The following is a 26,722-nucleotide window of genomic DNA, read 5'->3' as shown; positions in this document are numbered from 1 at the left end:
AACAGATTCAGGACACAGATGAAAAAGTGCAAGTTCCTGTGATCTTGCCTAAGATCACAGACAGTGGCTAAGAAGAGGTTATTACCCCAGTCCAAAAATTCCAGTCCCAAAATTCTGTTGCACAATATTTAGTCTCACCGAAAACATAATGGGAAGCAGAGTTATTTCCAGTGAAGAACCTGTATTCATTCGTGCAACATTATTGAGCTCCTCTGACATGCTCAGTACCCTACAAGCTCCAGGAATAAAATGATGAAAATGATAGATACAGAATCCACTTTTGCAACATATGACCAGCAGGAGAGACGAATTAAGCAAACAAATATAGCTCTCTCTTGAACAACACAGGGGTTAAGGGCACTGACCCTACATGCAGTTGAAAATCTGGGTATAATTTATAGTTATCTCTCTGTATCTGTATCTAAGTTTCTACATTCGGGGATTCACCCAGCTGAGGATCATGTCAGTACTGTAGTATGTACCACTGACAAAAATTTGCCTATAAGTGAACCTGTGCAGTTCAAACCCATGTTATTTAAGAGTCAACTGTAAATGAAACAATTACTCTTTGCAATAAAGACTAAGAAGGAAATAGAAAACAGAAGGGCTGACTTTAGGTAGATTGGTCAAGGAAAATATCTCTGAGGAGGTGACGCTTAAGCTCAAGGTTGAGAAAGAGACAGCCAAGTTAAGAGCTAGGAGAAGCGTGTTCTAGACTCAGGGATTGGTCAGTGCAAAAGCCATGGAGGAAAAGGTCCCTGGGAAGTAAAAAATCTTCCAGAAAATCAAGATGACTACAAACTAGTGAATGAGGGCAAGACAGCACACATGACATGACATAAAAGCCAGATAATAAGACTTTGAAAGTCATGAGAAGGGGCATGGATTTTAGAGTAAGTGTAAATATAAAGGCAATTTACAAAGAGGTATTAAGCCAGGAGTTCCTGGCCAGTGTGGATACTCTGCGAAAAACAGCCTCCATAACATTCCTTCTTAACAGAACCTACATGTCATTGTCCTCTTGTTTTTTTTGTTTGTTTGTTTGTTTGTTTGTTTGTTTTGCAGAGGACATAGAAGATGCACAAAAACATGTGGAAGAGCAAGGCAAGGGTGAAAGCAAGGGCCCTACATTCTCAATCTTGAGATCTCCTTCCATGCCACGCTCTCTCTTGTGAATTAGATATCCCATGAAAATGAATGGAGTCTGGGAATTCCCTGGTGGTCCAGTGACTAAGAATCTGCATGCCAATGCAGGGGGCAAGGATTCTGTTCCTGGTTGGGGAACTAAGATCTCCACGAGCTGTGCAGTGGGGCCAAGAATATTTTTTTTAATGTAAAAAATAAATAAAATGAACAGGGTGCTTGGTTTGAATATTCTTTTGCCAGACACAGTTCTGGCATACAGCACTATCAATCAGAATCTCACCCTACAAAGACGAAGGCAGGGAGGCAGAAAGAGACGAGGTAAAAAGGCAGGAGGAAGGGAGAACAATCTGTTTGCCACCTCAGCAAGCCTGTTATAGTCAATAACAGTCTTCTTTGTCATGGAATAAGTTAAGTATACAGATGGTTTTTGGAAATAACAGTCAAAACAGAAATGAAGAGCATATGAAGAGAAAAAAAAAGTATATGAAGAGAAAACATTGTAAGAACTGCCCTGTGAGGTAGCCCCACAGTTCGCCTAGCCCAGGATTCTGTATTTTCTCAGAGACCCAAGGATGCTTGGTAAGAAGGTTATGGGGCTGCAGGTCAGCCTCAGGTGTCACTGCATCAATAAGCTTAGCTGTCACCAGGGAAAAATGTACAGCTGACCCTTGGACAATGCAGGGGGTGGGGATGGCGGCAATTAGGAGCAACAACTCCCTCCAGTCAACAATCCAAGCATAGCATAGGGACTTTTCAGAGTGGTTAAGACTGCACTCTCAACTCAGGGGCTGGGTCAATCCCTGATTGGGGAACTAAGATCCCAAATGCCATGCATCACAGCCAAAAAAACCCCCACAAAATCTGAGTATAACTAATAGTCAGCTCTCCATATATGCTTTCTCTGTTATCTGTGGTTCCACGTGGGTGGGTCCAACCAACTACAGGTCATTTATTCATGTAGTATTTACTGCTGAAGAAAATGGAAAACCATGCAGTTCAAACCCGCATTGTTCAAGGGTCAACTCTATAAACAGGTCAGGCAAGGTGAGCTTATTTATTTATTTGTCTCAGGGGTGCATGGTCCTTCTATGGACAAGGTCAAAACAATGGCAAAATCTGGAAATACAAGTGAGTCCTCCAGTACCAAATCCAAATGCTCCAATCAGGGGTGTATGCTTTTTTGTTGCTGTTTTTAGACTCTTCTCTCCTTAAAAAGCTGAGTGGCCTCCAGCTCTCTGTTCCAACAGCCAAAGCTATGGATGCCAGTTGTGAGTTCAGCCTCTCTCCTCCTCCCTCTGAACAGGAAATGTGCATGTTGTATGTGGATTAATTTCTGATATTTCTCACAGTGAAGGTTTTGGCTCCAGGCTCTTCCACCTTGAATCTGCCTCACTGCAGGATGGAAACAGGGCCCAAGAGCAGCCTCATGCACTTTCTTGCTAGCAGGGCTCTGCCAACAGCATCTCCCTGCCCTGGCCTCCTTCAGCGTGAGACTTGGGGAAGATAGGAATGACGGCTTGGCAAGGTGAGGCCCAAGGAGCCTGGTGGACTCTGCAGGCCTGGGGATGCACACTCAGGGAGAGACGTGGCTTCATTTCCCACATTTCTTTCACACAAAGCATCATTATAGGGAAGTGCTTCCATATGGCCCACGGAAAATCTCAGCCAAAAACAGCTTCAGTTGGCCAGATTCAGAGCAGTAACAGACATGAAGGGGCCATAATGAAAAGCAAGGATGAGAAGCACCAGGTTTTCACACAGGCAGGCAGGCATCTTTGCTAACTTTAGCCTCAGCCCTAGAGCAGGCAGACAGAGCTTGGACTTGCCAGCAGCATGCCCCCAGCTCTACTAGCTCCCTTTAGGGATGTGTGTCTGAGCTCTAGCTGCTCTTCCTTTGCAGAAATTATTCAAAAGTATTAAATGTTTTAAACCTTTTTCTCAAGTCACTAAGCACCCTTCTGCCACAATTATTTCTAAAGTTTGCACGGATATTTTGTTGTACCGAAATTGTTTTTTCTACTGTTAATCCCTTTGCCAATGCTTTATCCTAAAGAAGAAGGAAGTGATGTAGAGATCATAGCTTCCAATGAAGAAAAGGTGGCTAGAGAGTAGGGTCATCTCCCTTTATCCTTCAGCCAATGTTAACTATGTGTCAGACACCTTTTCATACGTAGTTTAATTTGATCCTCACAATGACCCTAAGAGCTGAGCATAATTATTATCCCCATTGGTGAATCTGTTTGAGAGCCTTCACTCTCAAGCAGCTGATTCTACCTCCTAATGAACAGAGTGTAAAAAGAAAAGAAAAAAAAAACTGTTTTGGAACACAGTTAATTTCTCACCATGCTCTCCAAGGGGACCTAGAGTAGTTACTCAGTTCTTAACATGGTATGACTGTGTGCCCTCTCCTTTAGTCCTTGCAAAATCCTTCCCTCCATTCATTCACTCATCTTCTATTTACTTCTAAACCCACTGCAATCAGGCTTTGGTTTTAGCCAGAAATTCATTGAAACCACTCTTGCTAAGGTCACAGATTTGGCTTCAAATTGCCAATGAGAAATTTTTGGACTTTTATTCCAGTTGACCTCGAAACAGCATTTCACATGGCCGACTATTACCTCCTTTTTTGGAATTACTTATTCCTTCAGCTCCCATACTGCTCCTGCTAAGTTCTGAGTTTACCTACTCTTCTCATTATCTTTTCACTTGAATCCCCTCAAATGTTTTCCCTGGCTAAATTCTCATGCCTTCCTAATATATTGTATATACTCTCTTTGGATAAACTCAGTTAATTTATAACTAAAGGGAATTCCCTGGTGGTCCAGTGGCTAAGACTTCATGCTCCCAATGTAGGAGGCCCAGGTTTGATCTCTGGTCTAAGAGTTCGAATGCTGCAGCTAAAGATCCCATGTGTCACAATGAAGATGGAAGATCCCATTAGCTGCAACTAAGACCCGATGCAGCCATAAAAAGTTAATTAACTAAAAAAAATATGTATTAAAAAATGCATAACTAAAGACCATTAACAATGGACTGTCACATTTCAGATCAACTCTTTCACCTCAAACAAAATATAATTAACATCTGATAAAAGGTATCAGAAAAGTAACAAAGCATTGAATACTTATGGGGCCACATTTCTGGAAAGAAGAAAACCCAAAGAGGTGAACCCTTATTTTTGGTATGCATCTCCTCTCCATGCATTCCTTCCCCAGATAGACAGAAAAGAAATCCACCCAGCTGCTCAGGCTGGGAAATCTGCATCATTCTAGCTTCCTCTTCTCTTTTACAGTTCTCACTCTATGAATTAGCAAACTCTGCTGACTCTCTCTTCTAAATCTCTCTGCCCTCTCTGCTCCTTTACCTCTCCCACCTCACTACAACCCCGACGAAGGTAACTGTGGCATCCTAGTTGGACTCCTTGCTTCCAGGCTCACCTCCACAAGTTGCCAGAATCACTTTATTAAAATGCAAATCTAATCAAGTCCCTCCACTGCCTAAATTGCTGTAATGACTTCACTTAACCTGAAACGTGATTCACAACAATGAAGGCCTTTATGATTCCTTCTGAATGCCACTGTGTCTTTCCTCCCACCCTAACCGATGTGCAACCCTCGGTTACTCAAGAAAGTCCAGGCTTCACTCTAGTATCACACCATGAACTTTGTGTTTCCTCTGCCTGGAAAACCCTGTCCACCCTCTACTCCTCCTCTAAGTTTCTCCCCATTTGGGGAGAATGAGTAAAATCCCCATTTCATAGACTTCCCTAGGAGTCCAGTGGTTAGGACTCTGTGCTCCCAATGCAAGGGGCACAGGTTCAATACCTGGTGGGGAACTATGATCCCACAAGCCAATCAGTGTGGCCAAAAAAGTAAATAAACTTTTGGCTTCCCTGATAGCTCAGTTGGTAAAGAATCTCTTGGCAATGCAGGAGACCCTGGTTTGATTCCTGGGTCAGGAAGATCCCCTGGAGAAGGGAACAGCTACCAACTCCAGTATTCTGGCCTGGAGAATCCCATTGACCAGTCCATGGGGTTGCAAAGAGTCAGACAGGATTGAGTGACTTTCACTTTCACTTTCTGTTTCATAAGTTAAATCCAAATAAACTCAAAGGAATAAGATTTTAAAGTAGGAACACACATACAAAAAAGCACTGGCAGAAGGCATAAATATATAATTTTTTCTCTTTAAGGCAGGGGGTAGGCAAACTATACCCTGAGGGTCAAATTTAGCCTGCAGGCTAGTTTTGTAAATAAAACTTTATTGGAACACAGTTCTTCCCATTGGTTCACTGGTTGCCTGTGGCTGCTTTTCATCTGCAGCAGCAGTGCTGAGTAGCTAAGACAGAAACTATATAGGCTAAAAAGCCCTTAAATATTTCTTCTCTAACCCTTTACAGAAAAAGTTGACTGACCCCTAATTTTTTAAAAAAAATTAAGCAGCTATTACCAAACTTAAAAGGTGGAGAATTCTGGGTATCTATAATTTAGAAACTACCGATTCTACAAACAATACTGAAAGTCAAATGACAAACTGAGAATATTAAAAACAGTTACAACAAATAGTATATATTCATGATACAAGTGAGGAAAAGATCACCATCCAAATAGGGAAAAGAGTAAATGACTTCAGCAGCTAATTGAAAGATAAAAAAGTATAAATGGACAATTAATACAGGACAATATTTCAATAAATACAGGATGATATTTTCTACCTTGTTAGCAACCAAAAGGGGGAAAAATAAATAATGACTCCTAGTTTACCTTAAAAAAATCAGCAAATTAAAAATAATAGTTGTACTCTGTATTGGCAAAAGTTCAAAGAAACAGGTAATCTAAGAAGAGGTAATGGGAATAAAAATTTGACCTATTACACTTTTGGGGAGAAATGTGTCTTTTAGAACACCAGTCAAAAGTTCTTACTACCTAAAAACTTTAGCAATGGGAAAATGTTATTTTACTATCAGACAGTGTAAAGCACATGCTGTTGTATGGTAATGTTAAAACTTACTTTTTTCAGGAGACACGTGTGACTTTGACTGTCCCCGCACCAGCCTGCAGGTGGCACCGTCACCAGCACAGACACCACAGTTGTCCTCCTTAGCGTTGCTCCCCAGTTGCCGGTCGCAGCCCACTGCCTGCAGACAGAAGATGGCGGGCCAGGAGTGGGTAGAGATATGGGCATATCAGACCTTATGTATTTCAGAAATCATACTGATGGTGTTATCCTTCTTAAATGTACAAGTTGGCTCTCTTTGATGAGAACATAGATTTTAAAATATATAATAATAAATAAAGGGATTTCCCTAGGGGTCCTGGGGTTAGGACTTGGATTTGCCTCCCAATGCCCAGGACATGTGAGTTTGATTCCTGGTTAGGGAGCTAAGATCCCACATGCCTCATGGCCAAGAAAAAAAAAAAAAATCCCCAAACACAAAACAGAAGCAATACTGTAACAAATTCAATACAGAATTTAAAAATGGTCAAAACAAACAAAAAAAAACTCAAAAATAATAACATATAAAGCTTTACACCACCATGTCATTTATATATAAGATTCTTATCCAAAGACCAAAGAATTAAAGATGAATGGAGGCTGCCCCTTGACATTCTCACCCTTAGTTTTTTATTTATACTTCTATTCAGCTATTTTATGTACATAAAATGAAAGGAACATTACAAATACTTCCTCTCTCCTCTTCCCCCAACCCCTTCCCTCTCTTTCTATCCCTACCCTAGTCCTGTTCTCTCACTTCTTCCCCCAGATGACCACTATTTTGAGGTTGATATATATCCTTCTGATCCATAGTTTAATTTTTTTCTGTTTTAATCTCAATCTATACCTACATCCCTGGTCTTCATATCATAAAGAATCTGCCTGCAATGCAGGAAACCTGGGTTCAATCCCTGGGTTGGGAAGATCCCCTGGAGAAGAGAATGGCAACCTACTCCAAGATTCTTGCCTGGAGAATCCCATGCACAGAGGAGCTTGGTGGGCTACAGTCCATGGGGTCGCAAAGAGTCAGACACTACTAAGCGACTAACACACAAACCTATATCTTATTCATATTGATAAATCCATCTCTCTCAATATCCTGTATCTGGATCTTTATATCTCCTTCTGTATCATTATCTATATTTATACCTACATATCTTTACTTGAATATGTATATATATGTGTGTGTTTATAATTCTTATAAAAACTTTTATAAATAATTTTTAAAATATAAGGAATTAACAAGAGAGATATCTCAGAATATGTTTATACTGCATCCTTCAGTCTCTTGTGAATTATTACTTTTTTGTGAGTAAAGTGAAGTGAAAGTCGCTCAGTCATGTCCAACTCTTTGTGACCCCATGGACTTAATAGTCCATGGAATTCTCCAGGCCAGAATACTAGAGTGGGTAGCCTTTCCCTTCTCCAGGGGATCTTCCCAACCCAGGGATCGAATCCAGGTCTCCCACATTGCAGGTTGATTCTTTACCAGCTGAGCCACAAGGGAAGCCCAAGAATACTGGAGTGGGGAGCCTATCCCTTCTCCGGCAGATCTTACCGACCCAGGAATCAAACCAGGGTCTCCTGCATCGCAGGCGGATTCTTTACCCACTGAGCTATGAGGGAAGCTTTTGTGAGCAGTGTGTGTGTATCTGCTGAACTGTGAGCTTCCTTATATGAAAAAAAGGGCTACATCTTATATTTCTTTTTATTTTATTAAATATGACTTTTACATGACATACACTAACTAATGAGCTGGTTTATTTCCAACTCTCTGCATACATTCAGTGTTATTTGTATTTATATGCCTGGTGGTTAAGTGCAGAGACCTTGGAGGCAAACAGCGTGATTACAACTACCCAGACCTACCACCCTTCTCAAGATACAGGATATACAACAATGCAAACTACTCTAGGAGACTCATTTTCCTCAAGAGTGAAATAGAGACACTTGGGACATACTTCACACAGGGTCTATACTAGGAATGAAATGAGAAAATACATGTAAAACTCCTAGTACAGTGACTAGAATACTTGAAGGGCTCAACAAAAGAGAGTCCCTTGAATCACCTCTCTGTTTTTCATTTTGCCTGGACTCCCGGGTTGAGCCCCTACGCTTCAGCTTGGGGGAACTGCTGGATCAGAGTCTGTATCCAAGGTGTTGACGGGAATATAAAACTGGAGGAAGTCAAAACCACATCTATAGACTATTCTTTCCAAAATGCTGCTGCTGAAGGGAAGGAACAAGATCAAATGAAAGTTTCAGGGGGAGGTGGGAAAAGTTCCAAGGAAGTTTGAGGAAAAGCCTATGATTAGAGATATTTTCAAATTCACAGAGGGATGTCGTGAAGAAAGGCTTTACATTTGTTCTGTGTATTTTCAAACGGTGAAAGCTACAGGTTTAGGTGTAATTTAGTTCAATATGAGAACGTATTTAGAGTCAGTTATCCAACAATAAATATTCAATCACAGGCTAGGTAGGAGACTTTGGGACAGGAAAACTGGAGAGGGTATTAAATTATTTGATGAGCAGCTGAATCCTTTGAGACCCTTTCATTCTGATTATATGAATTTTTATAAAGATAATAGTGAAATAGTAATAATAATAGTTGATTTTTATTGAATGCTGGTGCTATGCCAAGCATGTAATACACATTATTTCATTTAATTTTCATGGCCACCTTTTGATACCTTTTATCTCTATTTACAAATTAGGCATCTGACTGTTTCTGAGATTACATGACTTTCCTACATTACACAACTAGTATATTGTTTGAATATCCAGTTCCTCTTGACACCAGAATCTTATCACTATGTTCTACCTTCCTCACCTTTAGTATCAGCAGATGGACAACAACAAACCCAGTTACACAGGCTATTATATTAATATTTACTAAATACATGTGGAATAACTTAAGAGTGATTGATTTTGGAACCATACTTGCATTTTTAAGATTCAATCAATGAGTAACTTGTGTTCAAGCAACTTTCTCCAAGGGGAGTAATTCTACCATTAAATTATAGAAATACTGTTCCTGGGCCAAGCTCTGTCCTCACACATGTGAGTCCCTGAGCACTTCACATTTCATGAGAATGAGAATCGCTCTTTATCTGGTCATCCAGGAAGGGTGTGGGTTTAGGAGCTAGGATGGGCTTATTTTGAAGAGTGTTTACAGCCTTGCAAGATCTTGGGCAATCAAATACCTCCCTGAGCACTGGTATTTATTTCATAATTTTTAAAGCCATAGTTCATCCAAATCTTGCAGCCAAAAAAAGCATGTGAAAACATCACAGAAAAATAATATCTGAAAAGATCTGATTGTCTTGTGATTCATAGGAGATAAGCCAAAACTGCCCTAGAAATTGAGGGACTACTGAATATTGGCTTTCAGATCTCATCATAATCAACAATCAGCAGCTTTTTAAGAATTGCCTGGAACAAAGGGAAAGATGGCGGAGGAATAGGACGGGAAGATCACGTTCTCCCTCACAAATTCCTCAAAAGAACATTTCAACGCCGAGCAAACTCCACAAAACAACTTCTGTAGGCTGGCAGAGGACATCAGGCAACCAGAAAAGCAGACCATTGTCTTCAAAAACAGGTAGGAAAAAATATAAAAGACGAAAAAGGAGACAAAGGAGGTGGGGAGGGAGCTCCGTCCCGAGAAGGGAAGCCCGTCCCGGGAAGGGAATTTTAAGAAGAGAGGTTTCCAAACACCAGGAACACTCTCCCTCCCGAGTCTGTGGCGAGCCTTGGAAACACAGAGGGCAACATAATAGGAAGGAAAAATAGATAAATAATTAAAACCAACAGATTACAAGCCCACCAGTAACTCCCCCAGCGGAAAAGCAGCACAGACGCCTGCATCCGCCATTGGGAAGTGGGGGCAGGGCAGGGACGCGCGGGAGGCGCGGGCTGCAGAGCTTTGCAAGAATCGGGCAGGAACGCCCCACCCGCAACCAGAACGATCTAACTTGGGCTAGCAAACCAGACTGTGGGATAGCTACCACGCGAAAAGCTCGAACATAAGACACCGCCAGGACTGAGCACAGAACAAAGGACGGAGCGGAAAAAGCCGGCTGCAGACCATTCCCCGCCGGGGACAGGCAGCCAGAGCCGTAAGGACTGGAAAGGGGCAATTGCAGACCCGGAGAGACTTTACTTACCTAACTGCAAGCAGGCTCCTTTGCTAAGACTTCTGGGGGTGCTGGACAGTCACAGTCTGCCTCACGGGGTGCGCCAGCGGTCCACCCAGAGAGCTGAGCGGCAGCGGCGGAAAAGTTGACAAGCCGCGGCGATTGCGCTCGCCAAACTCCTGAGCTACTCGGACCTGGGAAGGGCACAAAGCGCAGTCCCAGCCGCATTTGTGCCTCTGAGGGCTGCCTGAGCACCGAACCTGAGCGGCTTGGACGGGGGAAGTGCGCGCAGCCTAGGGCCGGCCCCAGACGGTTCCCGGCTGAGCATCGTAGAGCTGGAGCGGTTTGTGCGCCGCGAGAAAGGACAGGTCAAGCGGGGCAGAGATACTGTGTACACACGACAGTGCTATTTGTTTGCAGCATCCCCCCTCCCCACAGCGCGACTGAACTAGTGAGCCTAAAAACCAGCAAACAGAAGAAGTTAAACAGAGGGAACCACCTTGGAAGTGAGCCCACATGGCCCATAACATCAGAGAAGAGCCAGATATATTTTTAATTTTTTAATATTTTTAAAATCATTCTTTTTTTTTGCTTTTTGCTTTTTTTTCCCTTTTTTTTCCGAGCTTTTTTTAAATTGTTAAGTCTTCTATTTCTCCTCTAATTTTTATTTCTATAACCTAGCATTACTATTTTTTTTTTTAAAAAAAGACTTTTTTTTTTTTTTTTAAGGCAAACACCATATATACTCTTTGGATGGTTGTTGGTGTTTTGTTTTGTTTTTTTTTGTTTGTTTGTTTTTTAATAATTCTTTTTTTTTCTTTCTTCCTTTTTCCTTCTGCTTTTCTTTAATATTGTATCTTTGAAAATCCAACCTCTACTCCAGATTTTTAATCTTTGCTCTTAGGTTTTTGTTGTCAATTTTGTACATTTAAAAACCCAAACTTCACTACCCAAGTTTACCTGAGAGCGAGATTACTGGCTTGACCACTCTCTCCTCCTCTGGACTCTCCTTTTTCTCCACCAGGTGGCCTCTGTCTCTTTTCTCCCCCATCTCTTCTCTATCCAACTCTGTGAATCTCTGTGTGTTCCAGACGGTAGAGAACACCTAAGGAACTGGTTACTGGCAGGATTTGTCTCTCTCCTACTCATTCCTCTCTCTTATCCTCCTGGTCACCTCTGTCTACTTCCTCCCTCTCCTCTTCCCCGTATAACTCTGTAAATACCTCTGAGCGGTCCAGACTATAGAGCGCACATAAGGAAGTGACTACTGGCTAGCTTGCTCTCTCCTCTCTTGATCTCACCGCATCTCATTCCAGTTACCTCTAACTACCCCCTCCATCTTCTCTTCTCCTTGTAACTCAGTGAACCTCTCTGAGTGTCCTTCAATGTGGAGAAACTTTTCATCTTTAACCTAGATGTTTTATCATCGGTGCTGTATAGATGGAGAAGTCTAGAGGCTACTGTAAAAATAAAACTGAAAACCAGAAGCAGGAAGCTTAAACCCAAAGCCTGAAAACATTAGAGAACTCTTGAATTCAGGGAACATTAAGCAATAGGAGCTCATCAAATGCCTTCATACCTACACTGAAACCAAGCTCCACCCAAGGGCCAACAAGTTCCAAAACAAGACATACCACCCAAATTCTCCAGCAACACAGGAACACTCCCCTGAGCCTCAATATACAGGCAGCTCAAAATTATCCCAAAACCTTTGATGTCTCATAACCCATTACGGGTCACTCCACTGCACTCCAGAGAGAAGAAACCCAGCTCCACCCACCAAAACTCCAACACAAGCCTCCCTAACCAGGAAACCTTGACAAGCCACTGATAGAACCCCACCCAAAGTGAGGAAGCTCCATAATAAAGAGAACTCCACAAATTATCAGAATATAAAAAGGCCACCCCAAACACAGCAATATAACCAAGATGAAGAGACAGAGGAATACTCAGCAGGTAAAGGAACAGGAAAGTTGCCCACCAAACCAAACAAAAGAGGAAGAAGTAGGGAATCTACCGGAGAAGGAATTCCGAATATTGATAGTGAAAATGATTCAAAATCTTGAAATCAAAATGGAAACACAGATAAATAGCCTAGAGACAAGGATTGAGAAGATGCAAGAAAGGTTTAACAAGGACCTAGAAGAAATAAAAAAGAGTCAAAATATAATGAATAACACAATAAATGAGATCAGAAACTCTCTGGAGGCAACAAATAGTAGAATAACGGAGGCAGAAGATAGGATTAGTGAAATAGAAGATAGAATGGTAGAAATAAATGAATCAGAGAGGAAACAAGAAAAACGAATTAAAAGAAATGAGGACAATCTCAGAGACCTCCAGGACAATATGAAACGCTCCAACATTCGAATTATAGGAGTCCCAGAAGAAGAAGACAGAAAGAAAGACCATGAGAAAATCCTTGAGGAGATAATAGTTGAAAACTTCCCTAAAATGGGGAAGGAAATAATCACCCAAGTCCAAGAAACACAGAGAGTCCCAAATAGGATAAACCCAAGGCGAAACACCCCAAGACACATATTAATCAAATTAACAAAGATCAAACACAAAGAACAAATATTAAAAGCAGCAAGGGAAAAACAACAAATAACACACAAGGGGATTCCCATAAGGATAACAGCTGATCTGTCAATAGAAACTCTTCAGGCCAGGAGGGAATGGCAAGACATACTTAAAGTGATGAAAGACAATAACCTACAGCCCAGATTACTGTACCCAGCAAGGATCTCATTCAAATACGAAGGAGAAATCAAAGGATTTACAGACAAGCAAAAGCTGAGAGAATTCAGCACCACCAAACCAGCTCTCCAACAAATTCTAAAGGATATCCTCTAGACAGGAAACACGAAAAGGGTGTATAAACCCGAACCCAAAACAATAAAGTAAATGGCAACGGGATCATACTTATCAATAATTACCTTAAACGTAAATGGGTTGAACGCCCCAACCAAAAGACAAAGACTGGCCGAATGGATACAAAAACAAGACCCCTCTATATGCTGCTTACAAGAGACCCACCTCAAAACAAGGGACACATACAGACTGAAAGTGAAGGGCTGGAAAAAGATATACCACGCGAATAGAGACCAAAAGAAAGCAGGAGTGGCAATACTCATATCCGATAAAATAGACTTTAAAACAAAGGCTGTGAAAAGAGACAAAGAAGGCCACTACATAATGATCAAAGGAACAATCCAAGAAGAAGATATAACAATTATAAATATATATGCACCCAATATAGGAGCACCACAATATGTAAGACAAATGCTAACAAGTATGAAAGGGGAAATCAACAATAACACAATAATAGTGGGAGACTTTAATACCCCACTCACACCTATGGACAGATCAACTAAACAGAAAATTAACAAAGAAATGCAAACTTTAAATGATACATTAGATCAGTTAGACCTAATTGATATCTATAGGACATTTCACCCCAAAACAACGAATTTCACCTTTTTTTCAAGTGCTCATGGAACCTTCTCCAGGATAGATCACATCCTGGGCCATAAATCTAAACTTGATAAATTCAAGAAAGTCGAAATCATTCCAAGCATCTTTTCTGACCATAATGCATTAAGATTAGATCTCAATTACAGGAGGAAAACTATTAAAAATTCCAACATATGGAGGTTGAACAACACACTTCTGAATAACCAACAAATCACAGAAGAAATCAAAAAAGAAATCAAAATATGCATAGAAACTAATGAAAATGAAAACACAACAACCCAAAACCTGTGGGACACTATAAAAGCAGTGCTAAGAGGAAAGTTCATAGCAATACAGGCATACCTCAAGAAACAAGAAAAAAGTCAAATAAATAACCTAACTCTACAACTAAAGCAACTAGAAAAGGAAGAGTTGGAGAACCCCAGAGTTAGTAGAAGGAAAGAAATCTTAAAAATTAGGGCAGAAATAAATGCAAAAGAAACAAAAGAGACCATAGCAAAAATCAACAAAGCCAAAAGCTGGTTCTTTGAAAGGATAAATAAAATTGACAAACCATTAGCCAGACTCATCAAGAAGCAAAGAGAGAAAAATCAAATCAATAAAATTAGAAATGAAAATGGAGAGATCACAACAGACAACACAGAAATACAAAGGATCATAAGAGACTACTATCAGCAGTTGTATGCCAATAAAATGGACAACGTGGAAGAAATGGACACATTCTTAGAAAAGTACAATTTTCCAAAACTGAACCAGGAAGAAATAGAAAATCTTAACAGACCCATCACAAGCACGGAAATTGATACAGTAATCAGAAATCTTCCAGCAAACAAAAGCCCAGGTCCAGATGGCTTCACAGCTGAATTCTACCAAAAATTTAGAGAAGAGCTAACACCTATCCTCCTCAAACTCTTCCAGAAAATTGCAGAGGAAGGTAAACTTCCAAACTCATTCTATGAGGCCACCATCACCCTAATACCAAAACCTGACAAAGATGTCACAAAAAAGGAAAACTACAGGCCAATATCTCTGATGAACATAGATGCAAAAATCCTCAACAAAATTCTAGCAATCAGAATCCAACAACACATTAAAAAGATCATACACCATGACCAAGTGGGCTTTATCCCAGGGATGCAAGGATTCTTCAATATCCGCAAATCAATCAATGTAATTCACCACATTAACAAATTGAAAAATAAAAACCATATGATTATCTCAATAGATGCAGAGAAGGCCTTTGACAAAATTCAACATCCATTTATGATAAAAACTCTCCAGAAAGCAGGAATAGAAGGAACATACCTCAACATAATAAAAGCTATCTATGACAAACCCACAGCAAACATTATCCTCAATGGTGAAAAATTGAAAGCATTTCCCCTAAAGTCAGGAACAAGACAAGGGTGTCCACTTTCACCGCTACTATTCAACATAGTTCTGGAAGTTTTGGCCACAGCAATCAGAGCAGAAAAAGAAATAAAAGGAATCCAAATTGGAAAAGAAGAAGTAAAACTCTCACTGTTTGCAGATGACATGATCCTCTACATGGAAAACCCTAAAGACTCCACCAGAAAATTACTAGAGCTCATCAATGAATATAGTAAAGTTGCAGGATATAAAATCAACACACAGAAATCCCTTGCATTCCTATACACGAATAATGAGAAAGTAGAAAAAGAAATTAAGGAAACAATTCCATTCACCATTGCAACGAAAAGAATAAAATACTTAGGAATATATCTACCTAAAGAAACTAAAGACCTGTATATAGAAAACTATAAAACACTGATGAAAGAAATCAAAGAGGACACTAATAGATGGAGAAATATACCATGTTCATGGATTGGAAGAATCAATATAGTGAAAATGAGTATACTACCCAAAGCAATTTACAAATTCAATGCAATCCCTATCAAGCTACCAGCCACATTTTTCACAGAACTAGAACAAATAATTTCAAGATTTGTATGGAAATACAAAAAACCTCGAATAGCCAAAGCAATCTTGAGAAAGAAGAATGGAACTGGAGGAATCAACTTGCCTGACTTCAGGCTCTACTACAAAGCCACAGTCATCAAGACAGTATGGTACTGGCACAAAGACAGACATATAGATCAATGGAACAAAATAGAAAGCCCAGAGATAAATCCACACACATATGGACACCTTATCTTTGACAAAGGAGGCAAGAATATACAATGGAGTAAAGACAATCTCTTTAACAAGTGGTGCTGGGAAAACTGGTCAACCACTTGTAAAAGAATGAAACTAGATCACTTTCTAACACCGCACACAAAAATAAACTCAAAATGGATTAAAGATCTAAATGTAAGATCAGAAACTATAAAACTCCTAGAGGAGAACATAGGCAAAACACTCTCAGACATAAATCACAGCAGGATCCTCTATGATCCACCTCCCAGAATTCTGGAAATAAAAGCAAAAATAAACAAATGGGATCTAATTAAAATTAAAAGCTTCTGCACAACAAAGGAAACTATAAGCAAGGTGAAAAGACAGCCTTCTGAATGGGAGAAAATAATAGCAAATGAAGCAACTGACAAACAACTAATCTCAAAAATATACAAGCAACTTATGCAGCTCAATTCCAGAAAAATAAACGACCCAATCAAAAAATGGGCCAAAGAACTAAATAGACATTTCTCCAAAGAAGACATACGGATGGCTAACAAACACATGAAAAGATGCTCAACATCACTCATTATTAGAGAAATGCAAATCAAAACCACAATGAGGTACCACTTCACACCAGTCAGAATGGCTGCGATCCAAAAATCTGCAAGCAATAAATGCTGGAGAGGGTGTGGAGAAAAGGGAACCCTCCTACACTGTTGGTGGGAATGCAAACTAGTACAGCCACTATGGAGAACGGTGTGGAGATTCCTTAAAAAATTGCAAATAGAACTACCTTATGACCCAGCAATCCCACTGCTGGGCATACACACCGAGGAAACCAGAATTGAAAGAGACACATGTACCCCAATGTTCATTGCAGCACTGTTTATAATAGCCAGGACATGGAAACAACCTATATGTCCATCAGCAGATGAATGGATAAGAAAGCTGTGGTACATATACACAATGGAGTATTACTCAGCCGTTAAAAAGAATTCATTTGAATCAGTTCTGATGAGATGGATGAAACTGGAGCCGATTATACAGAGTGAAGTAAGCCAGAAAGAAAAACACCAATACAGTATACTAACACATATATATGGAATTTAGGAAGATGGCAATGACGACCCTGTATGCAAGACAGGGAAAGAGACACAGATGTGTATAACGGACTTTTGGACTCAGAGGGAGAGGGAGAGGGTGGGATGATTTGGGAGAATGACATTCTAACATGTATACTATCATGTGAATTGAATCGCCAGTCTATGTCTGACGCAGGATGCAGCATGCTTGGGGCTGGTGCATGGGGATGACCCAGAAAGTTGTTATGGGGAGGGAGGTGGGAGGGGGGTTCATGTTTGGGAATGCATGTAAGAATTAAAGATTTTAAAATTTAAAAAATAAAAAACTAAAATTAAAAAAAAAAAAAAAAAAAAAAAAGAATTGCCTGAAGTATTTTCAAGTTCAGTGACTTCTCCTGAAGTCAAGATCTCTAGCTGTAATGATTTAAAGATCACTAACTGACAAACATATCAATAAAATGTATTAACATCCACATAGCCAATTTGTATAGAGCCAAGCATTACAGAGTCTAAATTAATAAGATGGGATTCCTATTTTGCAGTGCAGTTGATGAGACAAGTTACACAAGACAGGGGATAATATAAACAAAAATTTAAGATATATGAGCAGTGCTTTGGGGAATAAATACTCATATATAAATCGTCACTTCAGCGAAGGATTATTTCATAGTTCTGGCCTATGATTTCTTACACTGTTCATAGAAGTCAGTGTTTAAATCAGGGTCTTCACTCCAGATGGAGCAAATTTCCAGATCAGTTTCTGAATTTCCCAGATCAGTCAAATTTAATCCTTCATGAAGCAAATAATTTTTTGAGTCAACTTCTGTTTGAGATCTCTGAAAATTGAATTCTACATTACAAAAATTCTAACATTCTGCCTGAAAAATCAGAGTATATGGAGCTATGGCAGTCAATAGGAATATTCATAAATAATTAGTTTCTCCCTTCAGCCCATGGAGGTCTGCACTTTCCCACTCCCTTAGAAATAAGTGTGATCACTGACTGTCTTTGGCCAACGAAATATGAGTCTAAGGTCTGAATCACTTTGGTTAGAAGCTTCAAGGGTCAGGGCATGAGTCACACGTTCCCCTCCTCACTACTGTAGTTATTATGCAAAACGTGTGTGCAAATAAAGGCTCCTTCAGTCTGGGTCTCTGAGACATTCAGGGCAGAGACCCCTGCTGACCCACACTGGCCAAGTAGCATGAGTTAAAAGTAATCTTTGTTTTAAGCCATGGAGCTTTTGGGGGGTTGTTTATTACTGAAGGAAAACCTAGTCTGTATTATATTGGAGTTCTACTTAACTAATGATGGATAGAGCAAGGTCATTAACATCATGGTGTTGCTTGAAATTGAACACTTCACATTAAAATCTAGATTTCTGGCTCCTGTTGACAAAAACTGATGTTTATATATGGTTGATCCCTTGAGCACATCAACAAGCAGGTATATATTCTCCAGCTCATGACAGCCCTCGTGACTCATTATGACTACACCTGAGCAGTCTTCCTCCCTGAGGGGGGTGTAAATATTTGAGTTTCAACCTCTATCCTAAACTGTCTAAGCATCACTCATCTATTGTGCTGATTGTCGTCTACTAGAATCTCATCTCGTTTCCAGTTACAAACTTCAGTGATGCTTGCAGCAACACAAAAAGTACAAATATCATCAATATAGCCCAAAGGTTAAAAACAGATTTTGGAATTCAGTTTCTTGGGTTCAAATTCCAGCTCTACCATTTTCTAGCTGTATCATCAGGGCAAATCACTTAGCCTCTTCAAATTCCAGTTTGCTTATGAACGGAGTGAGGATAATGACAATCTCGGCTTCAGAGTGTCTGATGAGCTAACACAGCCAAGGGCTTAGACAGTGCCTGACCCTGAGTAAGCATCCAGTATGTGTTGGATGCTATTCTTTTCACTAGAAACACAGAGTGATTTCTTCATTTACCCAGTTGTCAAGGAATTCAATAAACCTGAAAGATATATTAGAATTGTTCTGCAGATCTGGTTCCAAACAGGTCTTATTTCTGGTAAAAACCAGGCCCCCAAAGCAGAAGCAAATTTCATTGAGTGAGTATAGTTGTCTAATGTTAGATGCTGTGCTCAGACTCATGGTAGGTTGTTCTTAGGAGCACAGTGACACAGTCATGTAAATAAACAAACTCTAAACACACTTGCAAAAATTATTTGTAGTCTCTGCTAAGTGAACATCAGGGCTCAGTTCATTGATTCCGAAGTAATCAGAGAGAACCACACAGTTTAATTTCTCCCATCCCGATAACTGTGGCCAGCCACAGCCACACTGTCCAGGAAAGGGAATTTATGTGAACATCATCCTGTGGAAGGAAAGATATTGAATTCAACTGAGAAGCATGTAAGTCACATCTGAAGAAGTGTACACAATTCTTTTGACCTGAATGGCCTTACCAGAAGAGCACTCAGCTTTCATCAAGGTACCACCTGCCCAAAAAAATCCACTTGCCCATCAGACTCACAAAAACATGATAGGAAGCACACATTCTACTTTAATTTTTTTTCCCATCTGATCCTAGTTCTCCAACCAAGGATCAAACCTGCACCCCACCCTCTGCATTGGAAGCATGGAGTCTTAACCCCTGAACTGCCAGGGAAGTCCCAGGAAGCACACATTCTAGAGGGACTCATTCAGCACTGAAAACCACCTTTATCCTGTGCACCTGCTCAGTCATTCAGTCGTGTCTGACTCTTTGTGACCCCATGGACTGTAGCCTGCCAGGCTTCTCTGTCCATGGCATTTCACAGGCAAGAATACTGAAGTGGGTTGCCATTTCCTCCTCCAGGGGATCTTCCTGACCCAGGGATCAAACCTCGGTCTCCTCCACTGGCAGGTGGATTCTTTACCACTGAGCCACCTGGGAAGTCCTCTTGTTATCCCAACTTAACCTATTATCTGCTCTGACCCCATCTTCCCCAGATATCTGCCACATTGCCACTTGACACTCCGCCCATGGCACTGACCTTCCTAGGGACAATCCCGACCGAGCTATTTCTTAAAAAAATTCTTCACTGGCTCCTTTCACAACTTTGAGAATCAGTTCATGATTGGTTTCCACTTATAGCTGCAGTCTCAACTCCTAGCCTTGTCCCACGGGTATTTTTTCACCTCAGCTCTACAAAATGAGTCAAAGATGCTTAAACATACCTACTGTCACATCTCTTTACAAACTCTATTCTTCCGCCTGGGATTCTCTTCCTCATCTTGGTTTATGCAACTTCTACTCAAGTCTTCAAAGCCTCATTGTCCAAACATTGACTGGATTGCATTGCTCCTCTTTAGTCCAGATTAAATTGTTTTTCATAACAATTCATTGTCAAAAATGTGTAAAACAAAAAGGCATAATTCCACTGAACAAAAATAGCTATTATTATTTCATGGAAGAGCCCAAAAGTTAACTGGTGGTTATAAAGGGAAATCACTGACAGCATATATAATAAAAGAATAAAGTCATAAACTCTGACCTTTGGGAAGATTAGTCAACAGTAAATGGCAACCCTTTCCAGTGTTTTTACCTGGAGAGTCCCAGGGATGGGGGAGCCTGGTGGGCTGCCGCCTATGGGGTCACACAGAGTTGGACACGACTGAGGTGACTTAGAAGCAGCAGCAAACATCAAATAAAGATGGTTTATGAGTAGAAGAGAAAGGAAGAGAGATTGGTTAGGCCACCAAGGGAGACTGGCTAGTCTAGTTTTGGAGTAAAAAGGTGAAAGTAGAGAGGGAAAAAAAGTGAAATGTGATAAATTTGATTGAAGTATCAGGATAGAGGACATGTAAGCAAATACACTTGGTAACCACAACGTGAATTCAGGAAGGTGACACTGAGAATTGTAGTGTCATAAACAGAAATTAACAGATAGCAGTTTAAATAACTAGTGGATCTGGGAAGAACAATACTAGTTCATTTGAGAAGGGGTGGGGACTGAAGAAATTCCCATGGTGTATTGGAGGAATTTGTGGAATCTCCCAGAATGGACATCAAACTTGAACTAGAAAATTCAAGATTGGAGGCTGAGAGAGAAATAAAAGAGACCAAGAGATATGAACAACCTCTGCATCTGCAAGTAGATAAGACTCGTTTATTCAACCAGTTTTTAATTAAGGACCTTTGATGGGGACAGATATTGTGGAAGTACTGGGGTATGGCAGTGAGTTGAAATGTACAAGTTAAAAAGATAATGTCACGGTAGCTCAAAAAACAAGATCTAACTATGCTGTCTGAATGTAGAATTGACTCAGCAATAGATTACATGTGTAGATTGAAAGAGAAAACTCAAGAATGATTATTTTTAAAAGGTACAGATAAACCTATCTGCAAAACAGAAATAGAGACACAGACGTAGAAAACAAATGTACGGACACCAAGTGGGAAAAAGGGGGTGGGATGAACTGGGAGATTGATACTGACACATATACACTATTATGTATAAGATAGATAACTAATGAGAATCTACTGTCTAGAGAGTAACACAACACTGTAAAGAACTGTATTCCAACAAAATGTTTTTAAGAAAAGAATGACTCCAAGGTGTTGTGGTAAGCAACTAGAGACTGCTTTCCAGACGGAGGGATGTAGGAAGGAGAAGCTCATCTGATAAGCAAGACCACGGTTCCTCCAAGTATAAGAAGTCAGAGATACCTGGCAGGGTCTGATACTTAGTAGATGGTTAGGGATATTTGCTACTATTACTGCTGTTTTTGTTATGAACATAATAGGGTAGATGGAATAGTAAGCATTCCCTATGTTTACAATTTTTTCCAGTGATCAAAGGAATGGAGTAGAATTCTATCCCTTCCCAACAATCCCCACACTGTCTCAGCAACCTGTCATAGTCTTCTGAGTCCTCACCCCTATTATAAGCCACGGGGGGTTATACTTCAGTCACATTCATCACAACTCTGCAAAGATCACTCTAAAAAGTCTGCTGGAGTACACTCATGCTCATTACTTAGTAAATAAGTCACTGCTCCCACAGGCCTCAAACAATGAATTACTTTTAACAAGAAAATTCAGAGAACCTATCAACACCAATAAATCAATAGTTCTCAAAGTGGGGTCTCTGGGCTAGCAGCATCAGCACCTCCTGGGAACTTGTTAGAAAGCAAATTTTGAGGCCTTACCCTAGACCTTTTGGGTCAAAAGCTCTGGAATGGGGTTCAGAACACTGTGTTTTAACAAGTCCCTCAGGTGATTCTGATGTACTTTCAAGTTGGAGAACCACTGATCTAGAAAAATCCACAAGTCATATATTATTGTCTTTTGACTCTATATGGGCACAATTTACACTATTTTGAATAAGTAAAATATAATCTACAGGTGAATAACACTCCTTAAGATATGTTTTACATTAAAATCCTCAAAGGCAATATTTCATCTGCATGAACTGAAGTACAGAAGAGAAAGGTTATCTTTACTGACAGTGGTTGCAGCACCGGCTGGAGACAGGGGCCCGGGAAGTAGGTGTGGCTTACCTGGCAGATGCCACTGATACACATGTCCAAGGAGTCAGCAGTGCACCGTGTCCCATCCAGGACTTTAGGTGCCAGCTCCACCACCAAGTTTTGTCCCCGGGCCTGACACCTGAGCGCGCAGGGGGTGGCAGGGTCGTTGTACTGTGGAAGCCATTCATAATAACGTCCCTGGTACTGAACATCATTGTAGGCTGAACACTGCTGGGCTCGGAAGTCCTCTGCATCCGGAGGGCAGTCCTAAAGCAGAGAAAAAGGGCCACAGGCACATCGTGAGGTCAGCTGGGCCAGCGCAAGGCTGAGCAAGAGTCCCATGACAGCAGACCCCCACCTCCTCTCCGGAAGTCACTTCATTCCTTCCTTTTTTAAAAAAAAAAAACTTCAGAATCTTCAGTGTGGAATTCTACTGTGGAATTTTCTGATCACGGAGGGAATCACCTAATTTATTCTGATTATTTTTCCACTCAGGTAGTTTTTTTTCAGATAATTAAAGCTTACCCTATGTAAATGCCTAATTCTGCTCTATTTTAAACATACTGGATATAAATTTTCAAACATATTACATAACCTCTTTGTTTTTGAAACAAGGGAAATGGAATGTTTTTGGAGTTTTCCCAGTGACCTAAGGCCTTCCATAGGAAATATTAATCATCATCCATGCCTTCAGGAGCCATTTCAACGTAAATGATTATTAGCCATTATTTTAACTGGCCCCAAATTGCTGCACTAATGTGGGAACTTGCATTTGTTTCACTATTTTTGTCATCTAGTTCATGCCTTTCCTCTCTTGCTCTCAGGCCCCCAGTCATCACTTTACTGGTACCCAGTGCCTGCCTTTGACTGGCTCTAGAATGGAAAGAGACAACATGGTTTTTTCAAATCTGTCTACAATAAAAAGCTAATAAACAGCCCCAAGGAGCTCTCATGTGAAAGTCGTGGCCAACTGTTTGCGACCCTAGTCCTTGGAATTCTCCAGGCCAGAATGCTGGAGTGGGTAGCCTCTCCCTTCTCCAGGGGATCTTCCCAACCCAGGGATCAAACTCTGGTCTCCTGCATTGCAGCCAGATTCTTTACCAGCTGAGCCACAAGGGAAGCCCAAGAATACTGGAGTGGGGAGCCTATCCCTTCTCCAGCAGATCTTCCCGACCCAGGAATCGAACTGGGGTCTCCTTCATTGCAGGCGGATTCTTTACCAACTGAGCCATGAGGGAAGCCCCAAGGAGCTCTCATACTAAAGGTAAAAAGTGCTTGTACAAGTTTTGATGACTCAAGGATCTTATTTAATTACTAACCGGTCTCATCAGACATTTCCAAAGCAAGATGCTGAATGACAAAAACGCTCCTTTACTCTTCAAAACTGAGCACATACTTCCCAATTAATGGGAATGAATTCACTTTTTAATTAAATAAAATAGATTCAGAGAGGTGATTTTTTTTTTGTATTGCAAAAGAAATAAATGTTCATTGTAAAAACTTTGGGAATAGTTTCTATTCAAAAAAAGAATAAATAACAAAGATTCTCATACATAAGTCTTTGACCAAATTTTATTATTTCCCAAGGACAAACTTCTGGAAATAAAATTTCTGAGAAAAAGGGTATCTTTCATGAACATTTCAAACTAATGCTTCATTGCCCTTCAGTAAGGTCTTCTTATTATCATCAGGATACATAAGGTCCCTTTTCTCAGTATCTCTTCTTGGTTTGGATATAATTTTCTAAATTTTTTTCTAATCATAAGTGTTAAATAGAATTTCAATATTTTTTTTTAATTTCAATGTTTTAATTTGCATTTCTTTTCATTATTTAGGTTTAGTGTCTTTTCATGTATATTTGCTTCTTGCATTAATTCTTCAAAAATTTGGGTTTTGTCCTTCATTTATCTCTGGAATGTTTGTGTTTTTATTATTTTAACAGATAAAGCTATTAAATTTCATAGTGAAGCTATCAACTCTCTGTTGTTTGTACTGAAAATATTTTTCTCATTTAATTTTGTTTCTGGTGCTTTGTGAAGTCAAGAAGTTTTAAATTTTTATGTAGTCATATTCATATTTCCTTCCAAGGTTTCTTTCTTTACTAATGAGATACGCTTTTCCTACCCTGCCATGAAAAAGATAAACACTTAAATGTATTTTTCTAGTTCTTTAATAGTTTAGCAATTATGCTTAACTCTTAATTGCATTTGGAATTTATTTTGATCTATGGGGTAAGGTAGAACTCTAACTTTATTTTTCTGCAAATAGTTATTAACAGACTATCAGCCAGAATTTTAAAATATAATTTCTTCTATTTATCCTCTTTTCACTACTTGATTTTTATATTTTACTTGTTTATGCTTTAGACCCTTATAAAATGCCTTAAATCCTTTTTGAATATAGTACTGTCCATGGAATTCTCCAGGCCAGAATGCTGGATTAGGTAGCTTTTTCCTCCTCCAGGGGATCTTCCCAACCCAGGGATCGAACCAGGGTCTCCTGCATTGCAGGCAGATTCTTTACCAACTGAGATATCAGGGAAGCCTTTTTTGAATATAGTTAGGGAATACATAAAATATAATTAATAAACTTTCCCCTGGCATTAGTTGTATTACTTTGTTGTGAATCCATTGTGTCTACATTTTTTTGTTTTAGCAAGATTAACCCTTAACCAAGGTCACAGATATGAAAGAATCAAGTTGAAGAAGATTAAGACCAGATGACATTTTTCTCTTGGAATAAGGGCTTTGTCTTCCATCTAGCCATAGAGAAGATCATCAGTAATAAAATTATCTCAACTCCTCTTTCCTCAACCATGGCCTATTTTCTCTATATCTGACTCTTTGAAATCCAAACCAGAGAATTTTAGAGAGCAAGGTAAAAATAACTTCCCCTGCATCAGGCCCACTTACCATCCTAAGCGTGCTCCAGGAACTGCAAGTGCTAGCTGACTCTTGAATGTCTTAAACCCCCCAAACCAATGAAGCTTTACAAAATCAGCTAATTAACAGAAAGCAACTAGGAAGCTAGCCGAACCTGAGCCCTTGCTGAAGGGGTGGCCAGGTTGGTCTGTGTGACCCAGCCTCCTTTGCCAAGGCTGTCAGAGGCAAACAACTAGTCCATGCTGGGTCAACCTTTCCCAGGAATTTGGAATTGCAACAGAAGAACTGAAGCTGAGAACTCACATTAGTCTGGGCTAGGCTAGTCATTTTTTAATGTGATGCATGTTGCAGTAAAGTGAGCCAGTTCCCACAGCAAAGAAAAAATAATTAGACATGAAAGAAGGTCAGATCACAAACCATGGGTTTCAACTGAAGGAGTAAGTAACCTAGGCTTCACTTTCTGATTCCTGGGTCCTCGAGATGTGCTTATGCCTAAATTCCACTAAACATCCACCCACCCATTCAGTGAATTCCATTTCTTTAAGCTAATCTGAGTGGGCTTCTATTCCTTACAAATGATGACCCCTGCTTAAGACAGCCATATATCTGGACAGTGTTTTCTTGTTTACCAGGAAATATCACTGACATTCTCTCGTCATAACTACCCTTCGCATGGGGTATGTCAGGATTTCATCAGCCTCGTTTTCATAAAGGGAGGAAACAGATCCAGAAGGTCTTCAGTCGCTAGCTCAAAGACAGACAACTAGAATATGACAGAGACAAGACTGAGTCCCAAAGTAATGAGCATTCCATCCCATGATGCTGCTTTCTAGTCATTCTGGGGGACAGTGACTGCTTATATTATTGCTTTCATTCACATGGTGCTCTTCCAGTGTCAACGTTAAGCCTGTCTAGTCTGCTTCAGCTGGGTTCCATGCCCTGGCTCGAGACAATCTAGGGATCCTTGTGTCTAAAGTTTAGTTGATGTTTAGGAAGCTTGGATGCCAAACATCCTTCTGCTTCCCTTTGCCCAAGAAGTATTTCTTCACATCAGTTAAGTTCAAGACAACACTTATTTATTAAATATACTTTATGGGTCTTGCCCAGGTGACATGCTATGAGGAACACAAAAGAAGAATATCATCCATAAACTACCTAGTGAGCTTGTTATCTTATTGGAGATGTAGAATCCATGTACATGGAATTCATTGAAACAGTAGGTTATCTATTGCTGTTTGTAGACTTACAGCAGGACTTTGCAATGAAAGAAATAAAATTTTTATCCAAAAATTAAATTTAAAATTGAATAAATAGACTTGATTAGGAAAGAATCAGTCTGATAAGGAGAGAATAAATCCTAATCAGGAAGATTTGACTCAGTCAGGAA

The 26,722-nt window shown here is 40.0% G+C and overlaps 1 protein-coding gene across 5 annotated transcripts in view; it reads right to left on the bottom strand.

Moving 5' to 3' along the window:
• The window catches only part of ADAMTSL3 (ADAMTS like 3), a 387,010-nt gene that overhangs the window by 206,804 nt on the left and 153,484 nt on the right, over positions 1–26,722 (bottom strand). For all 5 annotated transcript variants that reach the window (XM_069558966.1, XM_069558965.1, XM_069558968.1 and 2 more), the window contains exons 6-7: positions 22,484–22,720; positions 6,157–6,283 (exon numbers count right to left, since the gene is read on the bottom strand). In XM_069558966.1, coding sequence (XP_069415067.1) covers positions 6,157–6,283; positions 22,484–22,720 — 364 coding nt within the window. The remainder of the gene's footprint in view (positions 1–6,156; positions 6,284–22,483; positions 22,721–26,722) is intronic.

Source organism: Ovis canadensis, chromosome 18 (genome assembly GCF_042477335.2).
Source record: "Ovis canadensis isolate MfBH-ARS-UI-01 breed Bighorn chromosome 18, ARS-UI_OviCan_v2, whole genome shotgun sequence".
Lineage (NCBI taxonomy): Eukaryota > Metazoa > Chordata > Mammalia > Artiodactyla > Bovidae > Ovis > Ovis canadensis.
The sequence above is the reverse complement of the archived record's forward strand: the minus strand, read 5'-3'. Positions and strand labels throughout refer to the sequence as shown.